The 24,387-nt window shown below is 42.4% G+C and overlaps 1 protein-coding gene across 1 annotated transcript in view; it reads right to left on the bottom strand.

Moving 5' to 3' along the window:
* Nucleotides 1–24,387, bottom strand: part of LOC149457644 (U4/U6 small nuclear ribonucleoprotein Prp31-like) — a 243,522-nt gene that overhangs the window by 127,456 nt on the left and 91,679 nt on the right. Inside the window, exons 6-7 of the mRNA XM_089683421.1 lie at nucleotides 15,587–15,693; nucleotides 15,326–15,495 (exon numbers count right to left, since the gene is read on the bottom strand). Coding sequence (XP_089539547.1) covers nucleotides 15,326–15,495; nucleotides 15,587–15,693 — 277 coding nt within the window. The remainder of the gene's footprint in view (nucleotides 1–15,325; nucleotides 15,496–15,586; nucleotides 15,694–24,387) is intronic.

The raw sequence follows: 24,387 nt of genomic DNA, 5'->3' as shown, positions 1-24,387 counted from the left end.
AGTATCAATAGTGGTCTTCGTAATAAGTGCACATTCAATCCTCCTGTTACTGCTAATCAGTGTGTAGATGTATTAAAAAATTTGGTATTGAGGGATTTGGAAAAGATAACCCCCAAACATAAAGTGAATCCATCATATATAAAACAAAGGAAAGAGATCATTATCAGGCCAGTGGACAAAGGAGGGGGAGTGGTTGTCATGGACAGAGAATTTATTTGCAACAGTTGGAACATACAGTTGTGTTCAAAATAATAGCAGTCAGACATGACTAACCTGATCAATCACTGTTTTTGGTAGAAATATTTCTACATGGCAAATAATTTACTAGCAGGTGTAGTAGAGTAATAGAAATCCAACAGACCCAACACTCATGACATGCATGCTGCTGATTCTGTGTAATTAAATCACTAATTGAAAGGGGCATGTTCAAAATAATAGCAGTGTGGAGTTCTATTAGTGAGGTGATCCATTCTTTGAAAAACACGTGGCAATTATTGCCTTTTATTTAAGGAAGGAAGGCAGCAAATGTTGTACATGCCGGTTACCGTGCATTTCTCTCTGAAATTCTGAGGAAAATCGGTTGTTCCAGACATTGTTCAGAAGAACAGCATACCTTGATTAAAAAGTTGATTGGAGAGGGAAAACCATATAAAGAAGTCCAGAAAATGATAGGCTGCTCAGCTAAAATGATCGCAAATGCTTTAAAATGGCAACCAAAACCTGAAAGACGTGGAAGAAAGCGAAAAACTACCATTCGAATGGATAGAAGAATAGCCAAAATGGCAAGGACTCAGCCAACAATTAGCTCCAGGAAAATCAAAGAAGGTCTAAAGTTACCTGTGAGTACTGTTCCGATTAGAAGATGCCTATGTGAAGCCAAGCTATCTGCAAGAAGCCCCCGCAAAGTCCCACTGTTGAAAAAAAAAACAAAAAAAAAACACATGTGCTGAAGAAGTTACAATTTGCCAAAGAGCACATTGACTGGACTAAAGAAAAATGACGCAACATTTTGTGGACTGATGAAAGTAAGATTGTTCTTTTTGGGTCTAGTGGCCGGAGACAGTTTGTCAGACGACCCTCAAACACTGAATTCAAGCCACAGTACACTGTGAAGACAGTGAAGCATGGTTGCGCAAGCATCATGATATGGGGATGTTTCTCATACTACGGTGTTGGGCCTATTTATCACATACCAGGGATCATGGATCAGTTTGAATACATCAGAATACTTGAAGAGGTCATGCTGCCTTATGCTGAAGAGGAAATGCCCTTGAAATGGGTGTTCCAACAAGACAACGACCCCAAACACACCAGTAAACATGCAACATCTTGGTTCCAGACCAACAAGATTGACGTTATGGAGTGGCCAGCCCAATCCCCGGATCTTAATCCAATAGAAAACTTGTGGGGTGACATCAAAAATGCAGTTTCTGAGGCAAAACCAAGAAATAGAGAAGAACTGTGGAATTTAATCCAATCATCTTGGGTTGGAATACCTGTTCACAGGTGCCAGAAGTTGGTTGACTCCATGCAACACAGATGTACAGCAGTTCTCAGAAACAGTGCTTATACAACTAAATATTAATTAAGTGATTCAAAAGGAAAGCAAAAATCTTCAAACATTTTTCAGTTTATATAGTGAATGTTTGAGTTTGTTAAGAATAATAAAACATTTTTTTTTTAGAGGAGCAACACAAATTTGATATATTTTTCTTCATGTTTTGATTTTGAATAGAATGTGTAGTGTTCCCAATGCATTTGTGTGTATGGAAATAAAAGCTATTAGAAGGATTTTGAGCTTTATTCACTTTTTTCAACACACTGCTATTATTTTGAACACAACTGTATGTTGGCAGATAGTAATACATATTCTTGTCTGGTTAAAGATCCCACTCCCGTATATAGACAGGAATTAAAACGTGATTGAATTAGGTTATCACACCCATGTATTGACTAAAAAAAGAGATAAAGTATTTGATTCCGAGTAGCTCTAGGATACCGACAATTTATACCTTGCCAAAAATTCATAAAGACGCGTTGAATCCTCCAGGCCGATCAATTATGCGTTCATAATATAACGGTCTGGAGGATTCAATGCGTCTTTATGAATTTTTGGCAAGGTATAAATTTACTTCAATTTCTGGATAAGATACAATTAGAAGAGAATAAAGATTTTTCTGGTAACAGCGGACGTAGATTCATTGTACACCAATAGCCATGACAACGCAATGTTAGCCCTGAATTGGGCTCTTAGTAAAAGAGATGACCTTCCCTATAACTAGAACACTTTTTTGGGGAAAGCTCTTGACTTTTGTTTAAGTCATAATTATGTCTGGTTCAATAATACATTTTACAAAACAGTCAAGTGGAGTAGCCATGGGAGCAAAGTTTGCTCCCACACTCTTGCGAATATCTTCATGGCAGAGTGGGAGGATAGATTTGTATTTCAGACACCTCAACCAGAATTAACCTCTTGCTGCCCAGCCACTGCATATAAACGTTTGCAGGGCGGCACGGCTGCGCAAAAAATCATGTTTTAAAACCCTGAGGTTTTTTTGCGGGCAGGGGGCGCGCGCGCACGCTCCCGCCGACCTGCGGGTGTCACGATTTGATCCTGAGGGATCAATCATTCGATTTCAGCCTGTGATGTCCGGCTGAAATCGGATGATTGGTCCCTGTCCTATCCTGTCCTGTGTTGACAGTTACACAGGACAGGATATGATATCACTCTTCTCTGCCTGGGCACATTCGTCCCAAACAGGGAAGAAGACAGAAGAATTGTGAGTACAAAAGCACAACACATTCAGTTAGAACACACCCAGGACACATTTAACCCCCTGATTGCCCCCCCCCCAGTTAACCCCTTCACTGCCCTGACACCAGTGTCATTGATCAGTGAACAGATTTTTACTGATCACTGTATCAGTGTCGCTGGCGACTTCCAATAGTGTTAGCGCCCCTCCCAGATAGCGCCACTTTGCCCGCTAGTACACCAGTAATCCCATTTAACCCCTTGATCGCCCCCCCCCGTTAACGCCTTCACTGCCCTGTCACCAGTGTCATTGATTACAGTGAACAAATTTTTACTGATCACTGTATTAGTGTCACTGGTGACTTCCGATAGTGTTAGCGTCAGTTAGCACCCTCCCAGATAGCGTCAGATTGCCGCTAGTACACAAGTAATCACATTTGACCCCTTGATTGCCAGGAATACGCTCACTTGCACGCTAAACCTCCATTGCTAGTATAGTGTCTGATTGGATCAATATCTTTGATCAGATCAGCGCTATACCAGCGTTCACATTACTATAGTATCCCCAAAAACGCAGTGTTAGCGGGATCAGCCCCGACACCTGCCAGCACCTGCGTTTAAACACCTACGCCCCCCCTTCTCCCCCAGCAAGTGCAGTGTCAGTAGATAACTGTCACTTGATACATTACACACAAAACCGCAGTGTTCACAGAATCAGGCCTGATCTCTGTTAGCACTTGTCTGTAAATTGTTTGTAGTGGTTCAAGCAGTCCCTGACAGCCAGGCGCTCTTTTTCCTGTGAGTCGCACTAGGTACCTGTAAATTTAGTGGCCAAAATGTGCAAGCAAAGGTACTCTAGTGAAGAGGCCTATAGGATTCTGAGCATGTCAAGTGAGAGCGAAGGGGAAGACTCACTGGCAGAATCAGGCTCAGAATACGAACCTACAGACAGCAGCGGCACCCTGACAGATAGCTCAGACGACGAAGAAGAGGTCCCTGCTAAGATCAGGTGTACCCGACCCCATTCCCAGGTTGCTGAGGTGGTACAAATGCATGACTCTCATATGCAGCAGAGTGTCAGTACTAGTGCCGCACTACCTTTTGCTGAACTGGTGAGCACCAGCGGCCTAGTACATCCTGGTCTTATACATACCAGCACTGCAGTTTCGTTTGGTGACGTGGCGAGTCCCATAAGTGCAGTACAAGCTGGTGCGGTGGCAAGCACAAATAGTGTCCCGCGGCCACCAAGAATTCGCAGACAGGCCCGTAGAGCCCCTAGTATCCTTCCGAATGTGCTTGCAAATCCCGATTGGCAGCCCACAAATTCTGCAGCACCCGCACTTCCCCCCTTCACTGCCCAACCCGGAATTCAGGTGGAAACAGCAAATTTAAATACTCCCCTTGATTTTTTTGAGCTGTTTTTCACAGATGATCTTTATGCATTGATTGTGGATCATAGCAATTTATATGCATGACAATTTATCGCCACCAACCCAAATTCAAACCTTGCCAGACCATTTGCATGGAAACCCATTATGGTTTCCGAATGTAAAGTTTTTTTGGGCCTAAGCCTCAGCATTAATAAAAAAAATCAATTGCGGTTGTATTCGTCCACAGACCTGCTTGTTCATATGTCCGTGTTCTCTATTGCCATGGCTAGGCATAGATATGAGACGATAATGCGTTTTATGCACTACTACGACAACACACTCAGTCATCCTCGGGGTGACCCTGAATTTGACCGGCTCCACAAAATTCGGTCCCTCGTAATTTACTTTAACCAAAAATTTGCAGGTATCTATACTCCCCATAAAAACATCTGCATCGATGAGTTCCTCATTCAATTTTCTGGCCGCCTTGTAATCAATTTCTCCCCAGCAAGTGTGCCAGATATGGGGTCAAGATGTATAAGACCTGTGAGAGGGCAACAGGCTATACATGTAAGTTTCGGATTTACGAGGAAAAAGATAGTCACATGGAGCCCCCCAGATGCCCAGACTACATGGGGAGAAGTGGCAAGATAGTTTGGGACTTGGTGTCAACCTTTTTCCATATGGGGTACCACTTATACGTGGACAATTTTTATTCAAGCGTGCCACTATTTAGACATTTGTTCAATCTGGGAATTTGCGCATGTGGCACTGTGCGACCTAATTACTGGGGCTTCCCCCAACGGCTTGTAAATACTAGTCTTAGAAAGGGGGGAAAAGCCTGCTTGAGAACCGAAGAATTGCTCGCAGTGAAGTGGAAGGACAAACGGGATGTTTACCTCCTGTCTTCCATTCACGCAGATACGACCATCCAAACTGTCAAGGCAGCTGGTGTTGTTGAGAAGCCCCTCTGTGTCCATGATTATAACCTTAACATTGGAGGGGTGGACTTCAACGACCAGATGATGAAGCCGTACTTAGTTTCCCAAAAAGCCAGACGCTGGTACAAAAAAACGGTCTATTTATTTCAATTGGCTGTATATAACGCTTTTGTTCTCTACAAAGCAACTGGACATAGTGAATCCTACCTAAAATTCCAGTTAGAGATCATCAGGGCCCTTTTGTATCCAGAAGGTGCTGCGCCCCAAACCCCCATCCCAGATGCAGTTAGCCGGCTGCATGAGAGACATTTTCCCGATACCATTCCTGGTACCCCAACCCAAAGAAGACCCCAAAAAAGATGTTGTGTCTGAAGCAAACGTGGAATTAGGCGTGACAGCCGCATTTGTTGTCCCTCCTGTCCTGGCCAACCTGGCCTCTGCGTCAATCCCTGCTTCCGCCTCTACCATACACTAGTGAACTATTAATATAGGGTACAGCACGGCACAGTTCAGGGCACATTTACACAGGGTCTCGAAAGATGTTAGGTAGTCAGGCTATCGCATTTGGAGAGACCCTACCATCGGTTTTAAAAATGTTTAAAGTTTGAAAAAAAAAAAAAAGTTAAAAAAAAAAAAATTAAAAGTACAAATCCCCCCAAAAAATAAAAAAAATGTAAAAACCAAAAATAGTTATAGTTTTTTGTTGTTGTCATTTTTGTGATTGTTCTACTTTTACTGTTTTATTGTTACTGTTTTATTGTTAATCATTTCTGTTTGCAGGAATGCTTTCAGCTGCAACACTGACCTGTTTATTCTGACAGCAATAGGAACTTGCTCTCAGAATAGACATAAATCAATGTGTGCAGTGCTGTCGGATGAGATTTTTCATCCACAGTTAAAAAAAAAAAAAAAGAGAATAGTGGGTGGATGCAGGGAGGTTTTCTAATGGTGGGCATACCACCGCACACTTTTCCTTGCAGAGATATTTCAATTATAAAGTTGTTTTGAGTTTGTTTTATTGTTAACCATTGTTGATTTCTTTGCAGGAATGTCAAACTGCAGCACTGACCTGTTTATTCTGACAGCAACAGGGTGTTGCTTTCAGAATAGACATAAAGTAGGTGTGTGCAGTGCTGTCGGGTGAGATTCTTCATTCGCAGTTAAAAAAAAGAGAATATATGCCAAAGCATGGGGGCCTGGGGTGGCCAGTCGGTGGATGGCCCCTATGCGTCGGCATATATATTTTATATTTGTTGGCACATTTCATGTGTGCCCACCATTAGAAGTGGGTGGATGCAGGGAGGTTTTCTAATGGTGGGCATACCACATACTTTCTCTGGCAGAGATTTCTTCTCTTTTTTTTCATTCAGCCCACAGGCTGCATAAAGAAAAAAAGAACATAGCATATACACCCAACAAGGACCAGCGACGTACTGGTACATGGTAATGGTTATACCAGGGTGATGCCTGCAGCTGCAGGCATCATCCTGGTATCATTTTTTTTCAGTTGGAAATGGGCTTTCATGTAAAAGCATTCCTAGTGGCTAATTAGCTGCAGGATTGCTTTTATAAGCAGCGGGTGAAAATGCCCCCCCCCCCCCCGAGATAGCATTAAAAGTGGTCGTGAGCGTTGACCCTGTGCCAGTATGGAAACAGCGATTGCACCATGCATGTGAGGTATCGCCATGAACGTCAGATCAAGGGCAGTAATTATAGCTCTAGACCTCCTCTGTAAATCTAAAATGGTGGCTTGTAAAGGCTTTTAAAGCGTTGCCTATAGATATTAAAAATGTATGCAGTTTGTCGCCATTGCACAGGGCATGGGCAATTTTTAAGCATGTCATGTTTGGTATCTATTTACTCAGCATAGCATCATCTTTTATATCATACCATTAAAATTAACAAGTGTATATTTTTCAAAAAAATTGCGTTTGAAAAATCGCTGTGTAAGTAATATGTGAGATAAAAAATTGCAGCACCCACCATTTTATTTACTAGGGTGTCTGCTCTAAAAAAATATATAATGTTTGGGGGTTTCCTAGCAAAAATACAGATTTTTTTAATGTGAACAAAAAGTGTCAGAAAATGCTTGGTCTTCAGGTGGTTAGAAAAGTGAATGATGTGTGGCATAAACTTCTAATGCTGGGCATAAAATGCCCCCACCCCCCAAAATGCCCCCTTTTTGGAAAGTAGACACCCCAAACTAGTTGCTGAGAAGCATGTTGAATCAATAGAATAATTTATGTTTTTACCACAAGTTTTTGGAAAATGACAAAAAAAAAAATACACAAAATTGTCATTTAAATAATTTATTGCTCACACAAGCCATATGTATATGTGGAATTACTCCCCAAAATACATTCTGCTACTTCTCCCAAGTATGGGGGTACCACAGGTGAGAGACATTTTGGCAGTCTAGCCAAGTACAGGACCCCAAAATCCAATAAGCACCTTCAGGCTTTTAAAGGGCTTTATTTCCTCATTACACTTCCCGACTACCTATCACAGTTTCGGAGGCCCAGGAATGCCAGAATAGCACCAAACCCCCCCAAATGACCAATTTTTGGAAAGTAGACACCCCAAGGAATTTGATAAGAAGCATGGTAAGTATTTTGCAGAGCTCAAGTTTTTGGAAAATGAAGAAAGAAAACAAAAACATATTTTTTCTTTTCTTTTTTATATTTCAAAACCTTGTGAGGAAAAAATGAGATCTGAAAAATACTTACCATGCCTCTTTAATTCCTGGAGTGTCTACTTTCCAAAAAGGGGTCATTTGGGAGGGGGTTGGTGCTATCCTGGCATGTAAGGGCCTTCAAAACCGTGATAGGTAATGAGGAAGTGAAATGAAGAAGTTACGCACCTTCAGGCTTTCAAAGTGGTCATTGGATTGGGTCATTGGAAAAAAAAAAGTTTTTGTCATTTTCCAGAAACTTGTGGAAAAAAAATTAATCTTCCATGGACACAATATGTCTCTCAGCAGATAGCTTAGGGTGTCTACTTTCCGAAAAGGGGTCATTTGGGGGTGTTTGTTCTATCCTGGTATTTTAGCACCTCAAGAGATGTGATGGGCGGTCAGAAAGTAAAAGCTGTGTAAATTTCAAATTATCTATACCATAGTTTGTAGACGCTATAACTTTCATACAAAGCAATCAATATACACTTATTGAGATTTTTTTTACCAAAAACATGTAGCAGAATACATTTTGGCTTAACTTTATGACTAACTTTGAGTTTACGATATATTTTTTATAGCTGAAAGTAGAAGATTTTATTTTTTTTTCAAAATTTTTGTGTTTTTTTTGTTTATATCGCAAAAAATAAAAAGCGCACAGGTGATAAAATACCACCAAAAGAAAGCTCTAATTGTGTGAAAAAAAGGATGTAAATTTCATTTGGGTACAGCATTGCATGACCGCGCAATTATCATTTGAATTAGTGCAGCGCCGAGTAGCAAAAAAAGGCCTGGTCATTAAGGGGGGTAAATCCTCAGGAGTGCAAGTGGTTAATATTTTACAAAAGGTTCATTGATGAGATCAATCTTCATAGATTTATGGCCAAGTTAAATAATAACAGTAATGCTATCAAATTGTATTATCAATTTAGTCAGGAATCTATTCACTTTCTAGATGTCACTATAGAGTGAATAATGCATTAGAAACAAAAGTATTATTTAAACCAACAGACAGAAACAGCTATTTGTCCATTAGAAGTGGACACCATCCGTCATGGCTTAAAAACATTCTGAGAGGGCAATTTATGAGAGTAAGGAGGAACTGTTCTAAAGATAGTGACTTCATTTCTCAATCAAACATCATTAAAACCAGAATTATCCAGAAATGTTACTCTCATAGTCCTTGATAAAGTTATGCAGGATGTTTTTGATATGCCTAGAATCTCATGTTTAGAAAACAATATCCGTAAGAAAGAGGATAATCATCAGTGGAACTTTTTATCAGATTTCCATTGTCAGTATAAAAGGAGGAGTGGAGGCAATTTTTTGTCATTGGCATATTTTGCTGATGGACAAAACTTTAGGAACTGTTTTACCTACAAAACCTAGTTTTATATACAGGAAGGCACCTAATTTTGGAAGTAGGGTAGTCAAAAAGATTTTGGATATGCCTAAAACATCTTTCATGTTCCCTCATAAAAAGGGGTTCACTGCTCGCAACAAATGTAAAGCATGTAGAACCACCAAAAATAACACAAATAAATTAGTAAAATTTACATCTGGCACAGTAAACAGAGTTTGAAATCCCCAAATTCATCACTTGTGACACTACACGCGTTGTTTATGCCATTCAATGTCCATGCGGATTGATACATATAGGAAGGACTAAACGACCCCTCAAAACTAGAATAGCCGAACATATGAAAAATATCAGAAAGGGTTTTACCCATCAGAATGTCTCTGACCATTATGCTAATTACCATCAGAAGGACCCCACATTAGTACACTTTTGGGGTGTAAATTGGGTGGCCCCTAAATGGAGGGTATCCAATAGGGTTAGAGATTTATCCCATAGAGAAACTAAATGGATATATCTTTTAAAGTCTTTGACACCAGGGGGATTGAATGTGGAATTGGAGATCAATTGTTTCATTAGCGATATGTAATTTGGATATTCATTGCATAAAATATATGGTGATGTCATTCATTCTGCAATGTTTTGACACTCTGGTCCCATTTATATGGTGTCATAGTTTCATGATATATGCATATACCTTCTATGTTAATAAAGTCTGATGTATTTGGAGATTAGTAGCATTGATTCATGCATCATATTTGTGAATTTGGGGAGACTAGATGAGAAGATGGATGTGGTGTTTTCCCATATTCACAGATGTGATGTTTGAAAGTTTTTGTTCTTATTGATCTTTATATTGTTTTATTAATAACTATAAAATGTGTTACATATTAATATGTGTATATACATAAATTGTTATGGAGAATTGTTTTATTATGTATTTTACATTTTTGCCCATAGTTATATCTATATACAGTTGTAAGAAAAAGTATGTGAACCCCTTGGGATTACGTGGAGTTTTGCATGAATTGGGCATAAAATGTGCTCTGAACGTCATCTAAGTCACAACAATAGAAGAACACAGTCTGCTGAACATAATACTACACAAACACTAGATGTTGCCATGGTTTAATTGCACATAACATGTAAACATTCACAGTGCAGGGAGGAAAAAGTATGTGAGGCCCTAGCTTAATGACTTCTCCCAGAGATAATTGGAGCCAGGAGTGAGCCAACCTTGACTCCAATCAGTGTGATGATATTGGATGTGTTGCTGACAGCTGTCCTGCCCTTAAAAAACACACCCCTGTTTTGGGTTTACTGGTTTCAAGAAGCACTGTCTGATGTGAACCATGCCTCGCAGAAAAGTGCTCTCAGAAGACCTACGGTCAAGAATTGTTGACTTGCATGAAGCTGGGAAGGGTTACAAAAGTATCTCCAAAAGCCTTGATGGTCATGTGTCCATGGTAAGACAGACTGTCTACAAATAGAGAAAGTTTAGCACTGTTGCTACTCTCCCTAGGCATGGTCGTCCTGTAAAAATGACTGCAAGAGCACAGCGCAGAATGCTGCACGAGGTAAAGAAGAATCCCAGAGTGTCAGCTAAATACCTACAGAAATCTCTGGCACATGCTAACATTTTTGTTGACACATTTACAATCAGGAAAACATTAAAAAAAGAATGGAGTACATGGGAGGACACCACGGAGGAAGCCATTGCTGTCCAAAAAGAATATTGCAGCACGTTTGAAGTTTGCAAAAGCGCACCTGGATGTTCCACAGCACTACTGGCAAAATATACTGTGGACAGATGAAACCAAGATTGAGTTGTTTGGGAAGAACACACAACACTATGTGTGGAGAAAAAAAAGGCACAGCACACCAACATCAAAACCTCATCCCCACTGTAAAACATGGCGGAGGGAGCATTATGGTTTGGGGCTGCTTTGCTGCCTCAGGGCCTGGACGGATTGTTGTCATTGATGGGAAAACGAATTACAGAGTTTATCAAGACATTTTGCAGGAAAACGTACGACCATCTGTCCGCCAACTGAAGCTCCGCAGAGGATGGGTGATGCAACAGGACAATGACCCAAAGCATACAAGTAATTCAACAAAACAATGGCTGCAACAGCACAGAATACGCCTTCTGGAGTGGCCCAGTCAGAGTCCTGACCTCAACCAGATTGAAATGCTGTGGCATGACCTTAAGAGAGCGATTCACACCAGACATCCCAAGAATATTGCTACACTGAAACCGTTTTGTGAAGAGGAGTGGTCCAAAATTACTCCAGATCGTTGTGCAGGTCTGATCTGCAACTACAGGAAACGTTTGGTTGAAGTTATTGCTGCCAAAGGAGGGTCAACCAGTTATTAAGTCCAAAGGTTCACATACTTTTTCCTCCCTGCACTGTGAATGTTTACATGTTATGTGCAATTAAACCATGGCAACATCTAATGTTTGTGTAGTATTATGTTCAGCAGACTGTGTTCTTCTATTGTTGTGACTTAGCTGACGTTCAGAGCACATTTTATGCCCAATTCATGCAAAACTCCACGTAATCCCAAGGGGTTCACATACTTTTTCTTGCAACTGTATGGTATGAACTTCTGCAAGGTTCCCACCTCACTTCCTGTATGGAGGTGTGTATTGCAGTTGACCAATCGGAGGATTAATGTCTCTGATGCTGGGTCTATAAAGAGTAGTACGCCACACTGCACCGTCACCCCTATGTGTAAGTCGGAAGTCACGAAACGCGTCAGAGCGTGACAGTGCGGCAACCGGAAATGATGATGTGGCCTGAAACTGGAAGTGACGTGACGGTGTCCATTAACAACAAACCGGAGGTGGTGAGAGCACCTGGTCTATGTTCACTTCAGGCTTATCAGAGTATTTAATACACGGGCTTGTTTTATTGATTTTTCTTGTGAGTAAGGTCCAATCACTTTATTAAAGGATCTGTTTGTTCATACTACACCATTGGAGCGTTTTTGTTTGTTTTACATGGTCAATTTGGATGCAGTGGAATCTTTATCTTCAGTGATATAGTTATAGTCATCTTTAAAAAGGGAAATATGTCCCACGAAGCTTGTTTGCAAACCACGAGACTGGAAGGCAAATACTTTTGGTGAGTTTACACCCATGTGGGGTATCCTATGGAGCACTTTGTTGTCAGTTTGCTGCACATGGTGAAATAGAAGATTTACTTCATGGACTTTTGGATTACTTTACCACACTTTTTTCATGGACTTTCCATTACTTTTTAGTTTGTAATAATTTTTCACAGCAATCACTGACTTTTTACATAATTGTGTTATTATTGAATTTCATGGGCATTCTTGTGATTTGATTAAATGTTTTGTACTTATTATTGATTAATTCACTTAGCGCCACTTTAAACACTTTATTCATTTGGTGTTTTTTATTTTAAAAAATTATTCATACATAGATTAATTTTGGCACACTGCAATACTGCATGGTAGTGTATAACATTCACACATTTGTCACTTGTATTAGATACCTGGTCCCTTTCTACTTCCTACAAATCCCCAATAGATCTTTACGCCAAATCAAACCTGCTCTATCGAAATGGGGGAAAAAAAAAAAAAGAATAAAATGAGCGTATACGACAATCCAGAGACACACAGAGGCTGTTGGAGATGTACAGTGAATTTGCAGCAGCTTCTGGCAGTGGTTACACCACTGCTTTTTCATCCACCTCCCACTGGCCATGGGAGTGTGGGTCATCCATCGGTGAACGCTGCCCAGTACGGACAGGTTTGGAACATCTGTGTCTTTAAGATGCCTCTTCTCTGGATGTTTTCATTTGTATGATCGCAATGAATTTTAAAGTTCTTCATCTTTTTATTTATCTATTTTCACCTGGGACTGTCCAGGAGGCGCTCCTTGGTGACCTTGATTGCTCACTGTTTGCTCTGGCTCACCGGAGGAGACCCTTTCCCCCTCCACACCCCCCCCTTTCTTGTTCTTCTCTCCACTCCCCATCCATCTCCTCCTCCTCTCTTTCTTTGCCATCCCTCTCTCTTTTTTTTTTTCCTCCAACCAAAAAAAGTTGGAATGCACAGACCTCAGCTGGAACCTCACATTCAAATTCCCTCTGAGTAGCTTTTTCCACAAGCCGAAGAGACTTTCTTTGTATCTAGAATTATTCCCTGATATGTCACCATGAAAGGCTCCTTTCGCTCTTATCTATGAATTGTTGATTGTCGACTTCTAAATGTTCCTTGCTGTATCTCACAATGGTAGTATACTGAGATGCTTATTCATTACCTTGCAGTTTTAACCTGCTTACGTTATGTTATTCATGTACCATGTCACTGGCTGGAATTTATGAGAAGTCTACAATTTATTGCATCTGTTGCACTCCTCTAAACTATAATTAAAAAAAAAAAGGGGGGGGGGGAGAAGATGCAGTGTCAGACGACACTGCCCCAATATCTGAGGATAGCGGGAGCCCTGACTGTCTGATTGGGCCAGTGCCCCTGCATCTCGGTTCCCTGTAGGAATCAAGTTCAGAATTGTAGGAAGCCTTTGTTTGTTGGTAGAGCTGTCTTTTCCATCTCCCCCATGCTTGGGGGTCCTCCACTGTAAGGGACTTACTCTACAGGGTACTCATTCCTTTCTGTAGTGGTTTTAGGATCTTTGCAGTGCACAGTCCCATGAAGGTGAACCCACTGTCAGAGAGAACCACACTGTTCCTTGATACTGTGCATTACTCAATGGGAGACTGCCCTGCTGCAGGATGCTCAGATTCAACATGGTGCCCGCACATGCACCCTATCAATATGGTGGCTGCACCTGCTCTAAAAAGGACAAAATTCCACCAGCACATAAGCCATAAACAACCAGGGTTACCAAGATGGCACCCATGACCCATCAAAGCTGAGGTAAGATGGTGGATTCACACATGCACCAGAGTGCTCAAGATGGAAGTGTATAAAATGTCAGTTAGTGTCAGCAGCTTTTGAGGGTAGGATTCCATTTAAGCGCAGGAGATCTTTTCAAATTTTTTAGTGTATAAAATGTATAGTTTATGGAGGCCTGCTCATCAGAGTGGTCCTGGCCTCCTAAGGAGTGACGGATGGTTTAATAAAAGGTCCCTGTCCCACCTTCCCCAGGACCCTGTCAGTACCAAGCCACCAAGCGTAATATCTGCTTATAATGGGCTTGCACCAAACTTACCACATCCTGAGTTTTTAAATGTCCCCAGGGACAACACAGAATCACTTTGCCCACTTTGGTTAAGCCCATCTCCAGCTTCAATGAGTTTGTATGAAGTCTTCATAGTGATTGGTAGAAAAGGGAATTCTTATACCTTCTCTCGCACAAAGATGTATCCATCACCTGAATACACTAGCAAAAAATGTAGGACCACATGGTGGGTGAAGTTATATGATAGAGTATTGAAGCTTGGAGTGGAATTACAAGTATCTATTCAGATGAAGGTGCAGCATATAACCCATCCATTATGATGGACTGCCTGTGTTCTGTACTGTATTTTAAAGAAAAGGCATAAAATCACATTAAAAGTAATCTCCAACTAGTTTCTCCTACATCTCCTCCCCTAGGAAACAGGTGCAAGTCATCAAAATAAATGTTTTCATAGTGCAATAAGTGGTTGCATGTGTATAAATTGAATTACCATGATGTCACCACAGAGATTTAATAATTGTGTGATCTTTGAGTGGTAAATATATACATATGAGGGGAAGTCAAAAAAAGCTGTTGCACAACTTTTCTGGTGTTAATACCTCTTGTTAATGTATTGCGCCAAATTCATGAAGCATATGTGACACTTTTGGTTCTGACAGTGACTCCTGCACCAAATTCAGGTAATTCTAAAATGCGCCACTTTTACATTCATTGCACTAAAATCAAAATTGAATACCAACAGTTGATAGATTACGAAAATGGAGCCAATTAAGACCAACTTGCTTTTGGAATACAGAGAGAAACTGGCTTAGACAAATTTGGCAAAAGTGTCTCACATGTATTCTAAAAAGTGGCTAAACAAGTGCCAAATTCGAGTACAAGTTCTAGACAAGTACATGAATTTGGTGAATTCTGCACCACTTTTAGAACATGTGAGGGATGCTTTTTCAAAAACTGTCTGCACCAGTCTTTGTGAATTCGAGGAATGGTAGTCAAAGCCATGCATACATCCTTATGAACTTTAATAACAAAATGGATATCCATTTTGGGCCAGTTCTTACCCATAATCTTGGCAGCAGTAGAGGCTCCAACTATAACAGACAGATTGGGAGCAATGAAGGACATACGAGACTCTACATACTCATAGATTCTATGTTTAGACTGGTTCAGCTCTAGTGCCATGTCACAAGCCTCTTCAATACGCGCCAATTCTTCTTCAGTCAGTTGCTGGCTGTAAGACACAAACAAATGCAATCTCAGCAAATCTTAGATAATAAAAAAGGAAATACAAACAATGTAAAAGTGAAAAGACATTGAATTACCCCTGTGTGGTGGAGGCAGTAACACTAACAACCATTATAGTGGCATTGGTCAAGATTTGCTGAAGGTTCTCATTGTTCTTGCATTTAGCCAAACAGTTTCCCAGTTCCTGCAATTCAAAACATTTTAAAGACATTTAAAAAATGTAATATTCAAGTGGAAAAAATAGAAAAATAAAAAAACAAATTAGTGTATACAACTGCAACACAACTCATATTATAATTTAATGTAATTAAAAATTACCTTTCCTTTTGAATCTGCATCGCTATAATTTTCTGTAAAATGCAATATGGCAACCTGGAAGCATTCTGTACACAAAATTATTTACAGAACTCCCCCCAAGAAATGTAATTTACTGCTTTTGTGATTGGCTTACTGATTTTCTGAGAAGCCTGCACTAAGATAAAAGTCAGATTTTGGACATCCTCTGCAACAAAAATGTCAATTTTGGCAAGATACTCCCAAAGGGAAAAATCACATCTAAAAAGGGATGCAGATCTTGCCACTTTCTTCATTAGAGCCCTGCAGGTGCAGCAGCTAATTGATAATTATAAAATCACTACGAAACAGATTTATTCTGCACATGAACACAGAAAAACATCTTTTTCCTTAGAATAACAAAAGGTAGGAATATGAAACAGTTTGCCAAAAACCCTGCAACGTACATTGATCTCTCAGGAATGTTTCCTCTCAACAAACGTTACTCTTTAAAGAATATCTCAAAACAACATATTATATTCCTGATATGTCTGGTGTACCATGTACTTGTATGAAAGTATCCTGTTTTTTTTGTATTGCTTCCTTTGTGTAAAATACCTGGTGTTTCTACCAGTCCCTCTGCTCTCCTATTAAAAACTGACCACACTAGGTATTAGAGCCCAATGTGGTCAGTTTTGTGGCTGTGCTGTTAACAATGATCAGACATGTGCTGACATGTTCCCTGCACAGACCTTCCCTGGGAAGACCATTGTGTTGCTGTTTCTCCTCCCCTTGTTCTCTGAGCTCTTTATGCAGCTGAGAACAGAGGGTATGTGATCACTTATTAAAAAGGGGAAAAGAAAGGAATGTATAATGATTTTTATATGTATACACAAGTGTTTTGCCTTTCATTTCTGTTTTAAACTGAAGAGGTTATTTTACAAGGTGAGGGTTCACAAATACAGTGCTCAGCATAAATGAGTACAAACTTTCGAAAAGATTTTGATCAATATCTCAATAAACACAAGAACAATTTCAAAAAAGTTTGACAAACCTAAGTTTTATAGAACATTTGTTTAGCTTATTACATGAAAGTGATTGTAAAAGGCTCAAGGTAAAAAAACCTGTGTGCAGCAGTGCCCCCAGTCCCAATACTTACCTGAGCCCCATCGCGATCCAACGATGTGCACAACAACCTTAGCTGTCCTGGGTCTCTGCCTCCTCATTGGCTGAGACAGCAAGCGGGAGCCACTGGTTATTGCTGCTGTCAATCACAGCCAGTCAGCAAATGGAGAGAGGGGGTGGGGCCAAACTGCAGCTCCGTGTGTGAATGGACACACAAAGCAGCGATTTAGGAACATGTCTGCTTGGGTGCCCCCACAGCAAGCTGCTTGCAATATGGGCACCTGACAGAAAGGAGGAGCAAGGAGAGCCAGCAGGGGACCCGAGAAGAGGAAGATCCAGGCTGCACTGCACAAAACCATAATACAGGGATAAGTATCCCCATACTATCTGTAAGATATTAAAACAGCGTGGCCATGCGGGGCTCCGCCCACACCGCATTATTCATTTACGAACTTCTGTGAACAAATGAACTGCAAGTCCCAACAACCTTAGCGGCTGTGGAACACTGTGGTAGTTCATTCAAGCTTCCTGTCAGAATATCTGCTTGGCCGTACATCCAATACGGCAAACAGATATTCTGACAAGTCTGCAAGAGAAATGCATGGCATCAGTGTTTTTGTTGTGGGGTGTTTTGCATCAACTAACTTGAGTAAAACTGAAGCGTTTATAATCAGTAGATACTGATCACTGGTGCAATGCTTTTCAGGCTTCTGCAGACAAAAATAATGAAATGTACATATTTTACCTGCAAAAAAGTGCATTTATTATTTTTGTCCAAAAGGTGAACTTTTCCTTTAACACGTTTGTTATTAAAAAAAAAAAAAAAAAAAAAAAAAAAAGAAAAAAACCCCCCGAACCATTAGTATCGCTGTAATAATATGACAGATTACAAACGTTTCAGTTTTACTCGTTCGTTGATGCAAAACACCCCACAACAAAAACTACTACATCTAGTATTTTGTATGACCTCCATGATTTTTTAAGGACAGCACCAAGTCTTCTAGTCATAAAATGAACAAATTGGCAACATATTGCAACAATATCTTTTTCCATTCTGCAAGAACGACTTCTTTTAGAGTCTGGATGCTGGATGGAGAGTGATGCTCAACTTGTTTCAGAATTCCCCACAGGGGTTCAGATCAGGAGACATACAGTATTTGGGCATGGAATCACTTTCACCCTGTTCTTCTTCAGAAATGCAACAGTGGCCTTAGATGTGTGTTTTGGATCACTGTCATGTTGGAAAAGTGCATGACGACCAAGGGCACAGAGTGATGATAGCATCTTCTCTTTCTTTTACAAAGAATTTTATTATAGAATAGATAGGAGCAAAGAATCAGTCAACAATTGCATTGACCAACAGGAATAAGACATACAAGGGATTCGATGAATCTTTCAGAATATGTACTGGTGGAGAGACATAGAATTAAACTGTATACTTAAGTGCCATGTATTAGAAAAAAAAAAAAAAAGAGAAAACAATGAGTAAACAATTAAAGACCAATGACAATATAAACTCTAAGGAAACATTGTCACTATATCAGCATACAAAAAGCAGAGAAGATATAAAATGGAGCCTCTCCAAATGAAGATAAGTATTCCACATGTAGGGCTCTCGAAGGAGTCCAGCATGAGGATTTAGTATTGCGGATGTAGCACTCAAAGCACTAATCACAATGAGTACAGATAGTATAAAACAGATTAGACAAAAGAAAAGAGGGACGAAGAGTAAGGAGACAAGGACAAAAACAAAAAGGGCTCTAGGGCAATCGCAACAGAAAAAAAAAGAAAAATAAACTAATACGTAAATTTTATATCGACAGAAGGGACTGGTCGAATCTCGATGGTTGGGCTATATCAAGCCAGGGACACCATGTCTGCAGGAATTTAGTGTGGGTAATCAACAGTATAGCCGTCAGTTTTTCGTTAACCATTACTAAGTTCATCCGTTTTTTTTGACAGCTTCGAAGCGGAGGAAGGGAGTCTTCCAGGCCCTCGCGATTTTCAGCTTGGTGGCCATAAATAGGTGTGTTGCCAGCTGCCGTTCAGGGCGGAGTAGGCCCACTAATGGTTTAAATAAAAGCGCTTCATACGGGTTGCGCGTAATGTCTGTGTGAAACATAGTGCGGAGGAGGGCATAAACTCTGATCCACAATCTACAAACATTAGGGCAAGTCCACCAGATGTGAACCATAGTACCCACCTGTTGACAGCCCCGAAAACAAGTCGGAGAATATGTAGGGATAAAACGAGCCAGACGAGCAGGCGTGTAATACCATCGATAAAGAACCTTATAGGCATTTTCTAAAATGATAACATTTCTAGAACATATAGAGAACGCTTGGGTCATGGTTCGCCAATCCTGTTGATCCAAAGTGCCCCTGAATTCCGACTGCCAACGCTGATGTTAGGAACGGACCGGAGGAGTTCTATAAGAAATAATGGAAGAATAGACCAGAGAGATTAGGCCCAGAGCATGGGGTCTGTGTCTACATTGACTTTCAAAGGGGACAACCTGTAGGGTCCTGAGTGCGTCCATATTAATGTATTAATTAGGCCCAGAGCATGGGTTCTGTGTCTACATTGACTTTCAAAGGGGGACAACCTGTAGGGTCCCGAGTGCGTCCATATTAGTGTATTAATAAAGTGGCGGAGTTGAAGATAGCCAAAATGTTCCCGCAATGGGATATCATGAGAGGAGTGCAGAGTTTCAAAGGTGAGTATTCTAGTGGGAGAAAGCAGCGAATGAACATCATGGAAACCATTTGCTTGCCACCAGGCAAACTGTCCAGGATTATCACGACCTGGGGGGAATGGGTTATGTAGCAAACGTAGTAGCGGTAGGTGGGCAGAGATAAGGCCAGCGGAATATTTATTAGAATCCCAAAGACGAAGAGTTAGCGTCGGACTAAGGGATGAAGGTCGATGAGTAAAAGGAAGCCACGGCAAAGAAGAGAGTGGTATCGGGTGGGAGTCCATCAAGTCTACAGTAGCCCACAAGGGGAAATGGTGAGATGCATGGAGATGGGCTAAGGGGGCAATATTGGCAGTGTCAAGGTCCTACCTTTCCTCAGGGCTTGTGCTGCTCCATGTGCTGGCATCCATCTTAGGTGTCTGCAAAGCATTGCGGGATCCTTTATGCTTTCAGCCCTCTGCGGCTCCTCCCCCAGGAGGTGGCGGCTTATCACATATAAGTCTGCTGTTTGTAGCTGTCCATTGCATTCGTGTCCGGTCTCTTGCACAGCAACAAGCTCCTGTTTAGCTACTCATTGCTTTCCTGGATACCGACTCGGCTTTGGCTAAGACTCCTTCTGGCTTCTGACCCCCGGGCTCTGGCGACAATTCTTCCTGGCTTCTGATCCCGGCTCTGGTGACGATTCTTCCTGGCTCCTGATCCCGGCTCTGGCGATGATTCTTCCTGGCTCTTGATCCCGGCTTTGGCTACGATTTCCACTGTTGGACTTTTATAGACTCTTGTCTTATTTTTATATTAATAAACCTACCTTTAATTGCACCTCCTTGTGTGTCTGGCTCCTCGCTCCCTGACACTGCACGAATACCATGAATCCTGACGGTGCAGGTATGCCCTCGCTCTCTATGTTGGTTGCCAGACTTGATCAACAGGATCTCTTGTTGGATCAGTTCGCTCAGGTGTTGCAGCGCTGCTTGCACGCACAGCGCACCTTACTCCTGGTGCTATTAGGCCGGTTGTAACTCCTGTGGTCTCTCCCGCTGTTGCTCCAGTTGTTGTGCCTACCTCTGCATCTGCTGCCGCACCTGCGGTGCCCAGAGGTATGACTGGTTCAGCCCCCCTTCCACAGCGCTTTGGGGGTGAGCCGAGTCAGTGTAGGGGTTTCTTTAACCAAGTGGGCATATATTTTGAATTGATACCCCACGCTTTTCCTACGGAGAGGTCAATGGTGGGCTTCCTAATATCGCTGCTCTCGGACAAGGCCTTGGCCTGGGCAAATCCCTTATGGGAGAACGATAACCCTGTGATTCATGAGTTTGCCGGTTTTGTTGCTTCCTGCCGTACAGTATTTGATGTGCCTGCTCGCTCCGCCTCTGCTGTAAGCTGCTCATGTCCATGCATCAGGGTTCACGAACCGTTGTGGAGTACGCCATAGAATTTCGTACCCTGGCGGCAGAGGTGAGTTGGAACAATGAAGCTCTGGTGGCTGCTTTCTCTCATGGTCTCTCAGATGCGTTGAAGGACGAGATTGCAGCCAAAGAACTGCCTGTGGAGCTCGAAGCACTCATTTCCTTCCTAATCCTGATTGACACCAGGCTCAGGGAGAGGCCTTCATTTAAGGAGCGTCTGTGGAGGCCTCCTAACAGATTGGCGCCTACATTTTCTGTCCCACCCGTTCCTCCCTCTCCTCCCATGCCTCCTGGGGATGGCTTGTCTGGCGGTGAGCCCATGCAGCTGGGGTTTGCTTGCCTTTCCGAGGGGGAGCGGGCCTCTCGGCGTCAGGAGGGTCGCTGCCTATACTGTGGTCATGGTGGGCATTTTCGGCAGTCCTGTCCGGTCCGTCTCGCACCCGAGATCCTGTTGGGCAGATCTTGGGTGGAGTTTCCTCATCCCCGGTTTCCCGCAAAGATAAACCGCTAATCACTGTTGTCCTCTCTTGGGCGGAAGGCTCGGCGACGGCCCAGGCGTTGGTAGACTCTGGTGCTGGCGGGTTGTTTATGGACAGTTCGTTTGCTGCCCAGTACTCCATTCCTCTGCAGGCTCGAGTTACTCCATTGGTCCTCGAGGCAATAGATGGCAGGCCCCTGCAACCACCGCAGGTTATTGGTCTTGGTCCTGACGAAGCTGAGTGAGATACGCCCATCAACGAAACGCGTTGACGTCATACGTCACTTCCGGTCATGCGCACTAGGTGATACGCACGCCGACCTACAAGGAGGTAGCCATTTTCACATGCCATGAGTCATGCAAAGGCTGTACAGGCGCCATGGAGAGGTCGGAACCCGCGAAATGTCGGCTGATGTAAGCGGTGGTTCCCTGGATCAACACGGCAGTACCTATGAAGGATTTCTCTTCCTTTTTCTACTACCCATTGCACAGGTGGTGAGTGGACTGTTACAGGACATCCGGAAAAAAGGTTCCTTGCGATTTATATGACAATATACGTCTACCATAGAGTGAAAGCTCTTACAGTGACTATCCTTATATTGTTTGTCTTATTACAGGATGGGGACATTATGGTGCTTTACATAGAAACAAGGCATGCCACATATATTGCAACAGGCGGAAGATCCATTGGGCCTCATCTTGTTTCCAACAAAAAAGTGGTTTGCAGTCCACATGCTGTGGTGAAGAAACCATTTAAAGCAGATTTCTGCTACCTGCATCTATCTTTCCATCAAGGCAACAACAGGGACTCTTTCCATTATAAGAATCCTCATTAACCATTCACGTTTATTACAGATTAATGGGCCCCAACCACGTGTGCTGGTATAGAGTTGTACTGCATTATTTATGTTTTACCCATATATTGCCTATCATAGGCTTAGGGTCATGCCTCTCTTTTGACGATTACTGTGCTCGCTGCTCTGCATGCATGTGATATGATATACCCTTGGTATAATTTTTGGAAATTCCCCTGTATGGGGTGTAACCTATATGGTTATGATATATGCCTATGTACATATAGCATGTGATACTGTATACCTATGGTATAATTTTTGTATATACCTCCTTTAGGAAGTGTTACCTATGTGCCAGTGCTGCAAGGGCTTTAGACTATAGTGGTCATAGCCTTTGTAGCACACTTATCCAGACCGGTCTTGGTGTGATTTTATATGGTTTTAGGTCTGTGTGTATTGTCTCATACTGAGGTGATGGTAAACCAGGGCGATTGCCTATATGTCAATTATTAATGTTTAATAAAGCATAATTTTTTGGAAACTTTTCTGAGTATCACATTCTGTTCATAATGTAGCCGCTTCTTTGTGAATCCCTTTTCACAAACTTCCTTTTTTCTGAATAGATGGCAGGCCCCTGCAACCACCGCAGGTTACTTCTCCAGCAGGAGCTGGCTTTTTCTTCGTGAAAAAGAAGGGCGGTGAATTGAGGCCTTGCATTGATTTTAGGGGTCTCAATCGAATCACGATTAAGAACGCTTACCCAATTCCGTTGATTACCGAGTTGTTCGACCGCCTCAAGGGAGCAACGGTCTTTACTAAACTCGACCTTAGGGATGCGTACAACCTTGTACGGATCAAGGAGGGCGACGAGTGGAAGACCGCGTTCAACACCAGAACCGGCAACTATGAATCCCTGGTTATGCCCTTCGGGTTGTGTAACACGCCCGCTGTCTTTCAGGAGTTCATTAATGATGTCTTTCATGACTTGTTGCAGCAGTTCGTGGTGGTTTACTTGGATGACATCCTGGTTTACTCTGCGTCTATGGAGTCTCATATCCAGAATGCTGCTGAAACGGTTACGTGAGAACAAGCTTTTCTGTAAGCTCGAGAATTGTGAATTTCACCGATCCCAGGTTGCCTTTTTGGGCTACATCATTTCCGCTGTGGGATTTCCATGGACCCTTAGAAGGTCTCAGCGGTTCTGCAGTGGCCTCCTCCCAGTGGTCTTTGGTCCATTCAGCGCTTTTTGGGATTCGCCAACCATTATCGGAAGTTTATCAGGAACTGGCCAAGCCTCTCTCAGATCTGACCAAGAAGGGCAGTAATCCCCACGAGTGGTCATCCGAGGCCATCTTAGCTTTCGAAGCTCTGAAATCCGCCTTCGCTTCGGCTCTGATACTGTCTCATCCCAATCCTGGGTTGCCCTTTGTCCTCGAGGTTGATGCATCTGAGACGGGAGTAGGCGCCCTCCTATCTCAGCATCGGTCGCCCGATGGACCCCTACTTCCCTGTGGGTTCTACTCCAGGAAGCTTTCCTCCGCAGAATGCAACTACCAGATTGGAGACAGGGAGTTGTTGGCCATTATTCAGGCTCTCAAGGAATGGAGGCACCTGCTCGAGGGTTCTGCGGTTCCGGTCCTCATTCTCACTGACCACAAGAACCTGACGTACCTCTCGGAAGCTAAGAGGTTGACGCCCCGTCAGGCCAGATGGGCTCTGTTCTTGTCGCATTTTTTACTATGTGGTCTCCTATTTGCCTGGCTCCAAGAATGTCAGGGCTGATGCCTTGTCGTGGCAATACTCTGAGCTGTCCAGGGAGGACTCTGAGCCGACCTCAGTCATACCTCCGGATCAGATCCTGGCTGCCATTCGTACCAGCCTGACTTCTCCCCTTGGGGAGCAGATTTTGGCGGCTCAAACTGATGCTCCCTCTGAGAGACCGGTTGGTAGATGTTTCGTACCTGAGGGATTGCGCACCCGCTTGCTGCGTACCTACCATAATTCATCCAGGGAGGAACCAGTTGTCCTGGGTCGTTTCTTGTTTATTCTGGTGGCCATCTCTCCGTTCCGACATCGCCTCATATGTAGCGGCATGTTCTGTCTGTGC

Source organism: Staurois parvus, unplaced genomic scaffold (genome assembly GCF_062004578.1).
Source record: "Staurois parvus isolate SC_StPar_1 unplaced genomic scaffold, SC_StPar_1.0 ptg000309l, whole genome shotgun sequence".
In the NCBI taxonomy this organism is placed as follows: domain Eukaryota; kingdom Metazoa; phylum Chordata; class Amphibia; order Anura; family Ranidae; genus Staurois; species Staurois parvus.
This window is presented reverse-complemented; position numbering and strand designations above follow the sequence as displayed.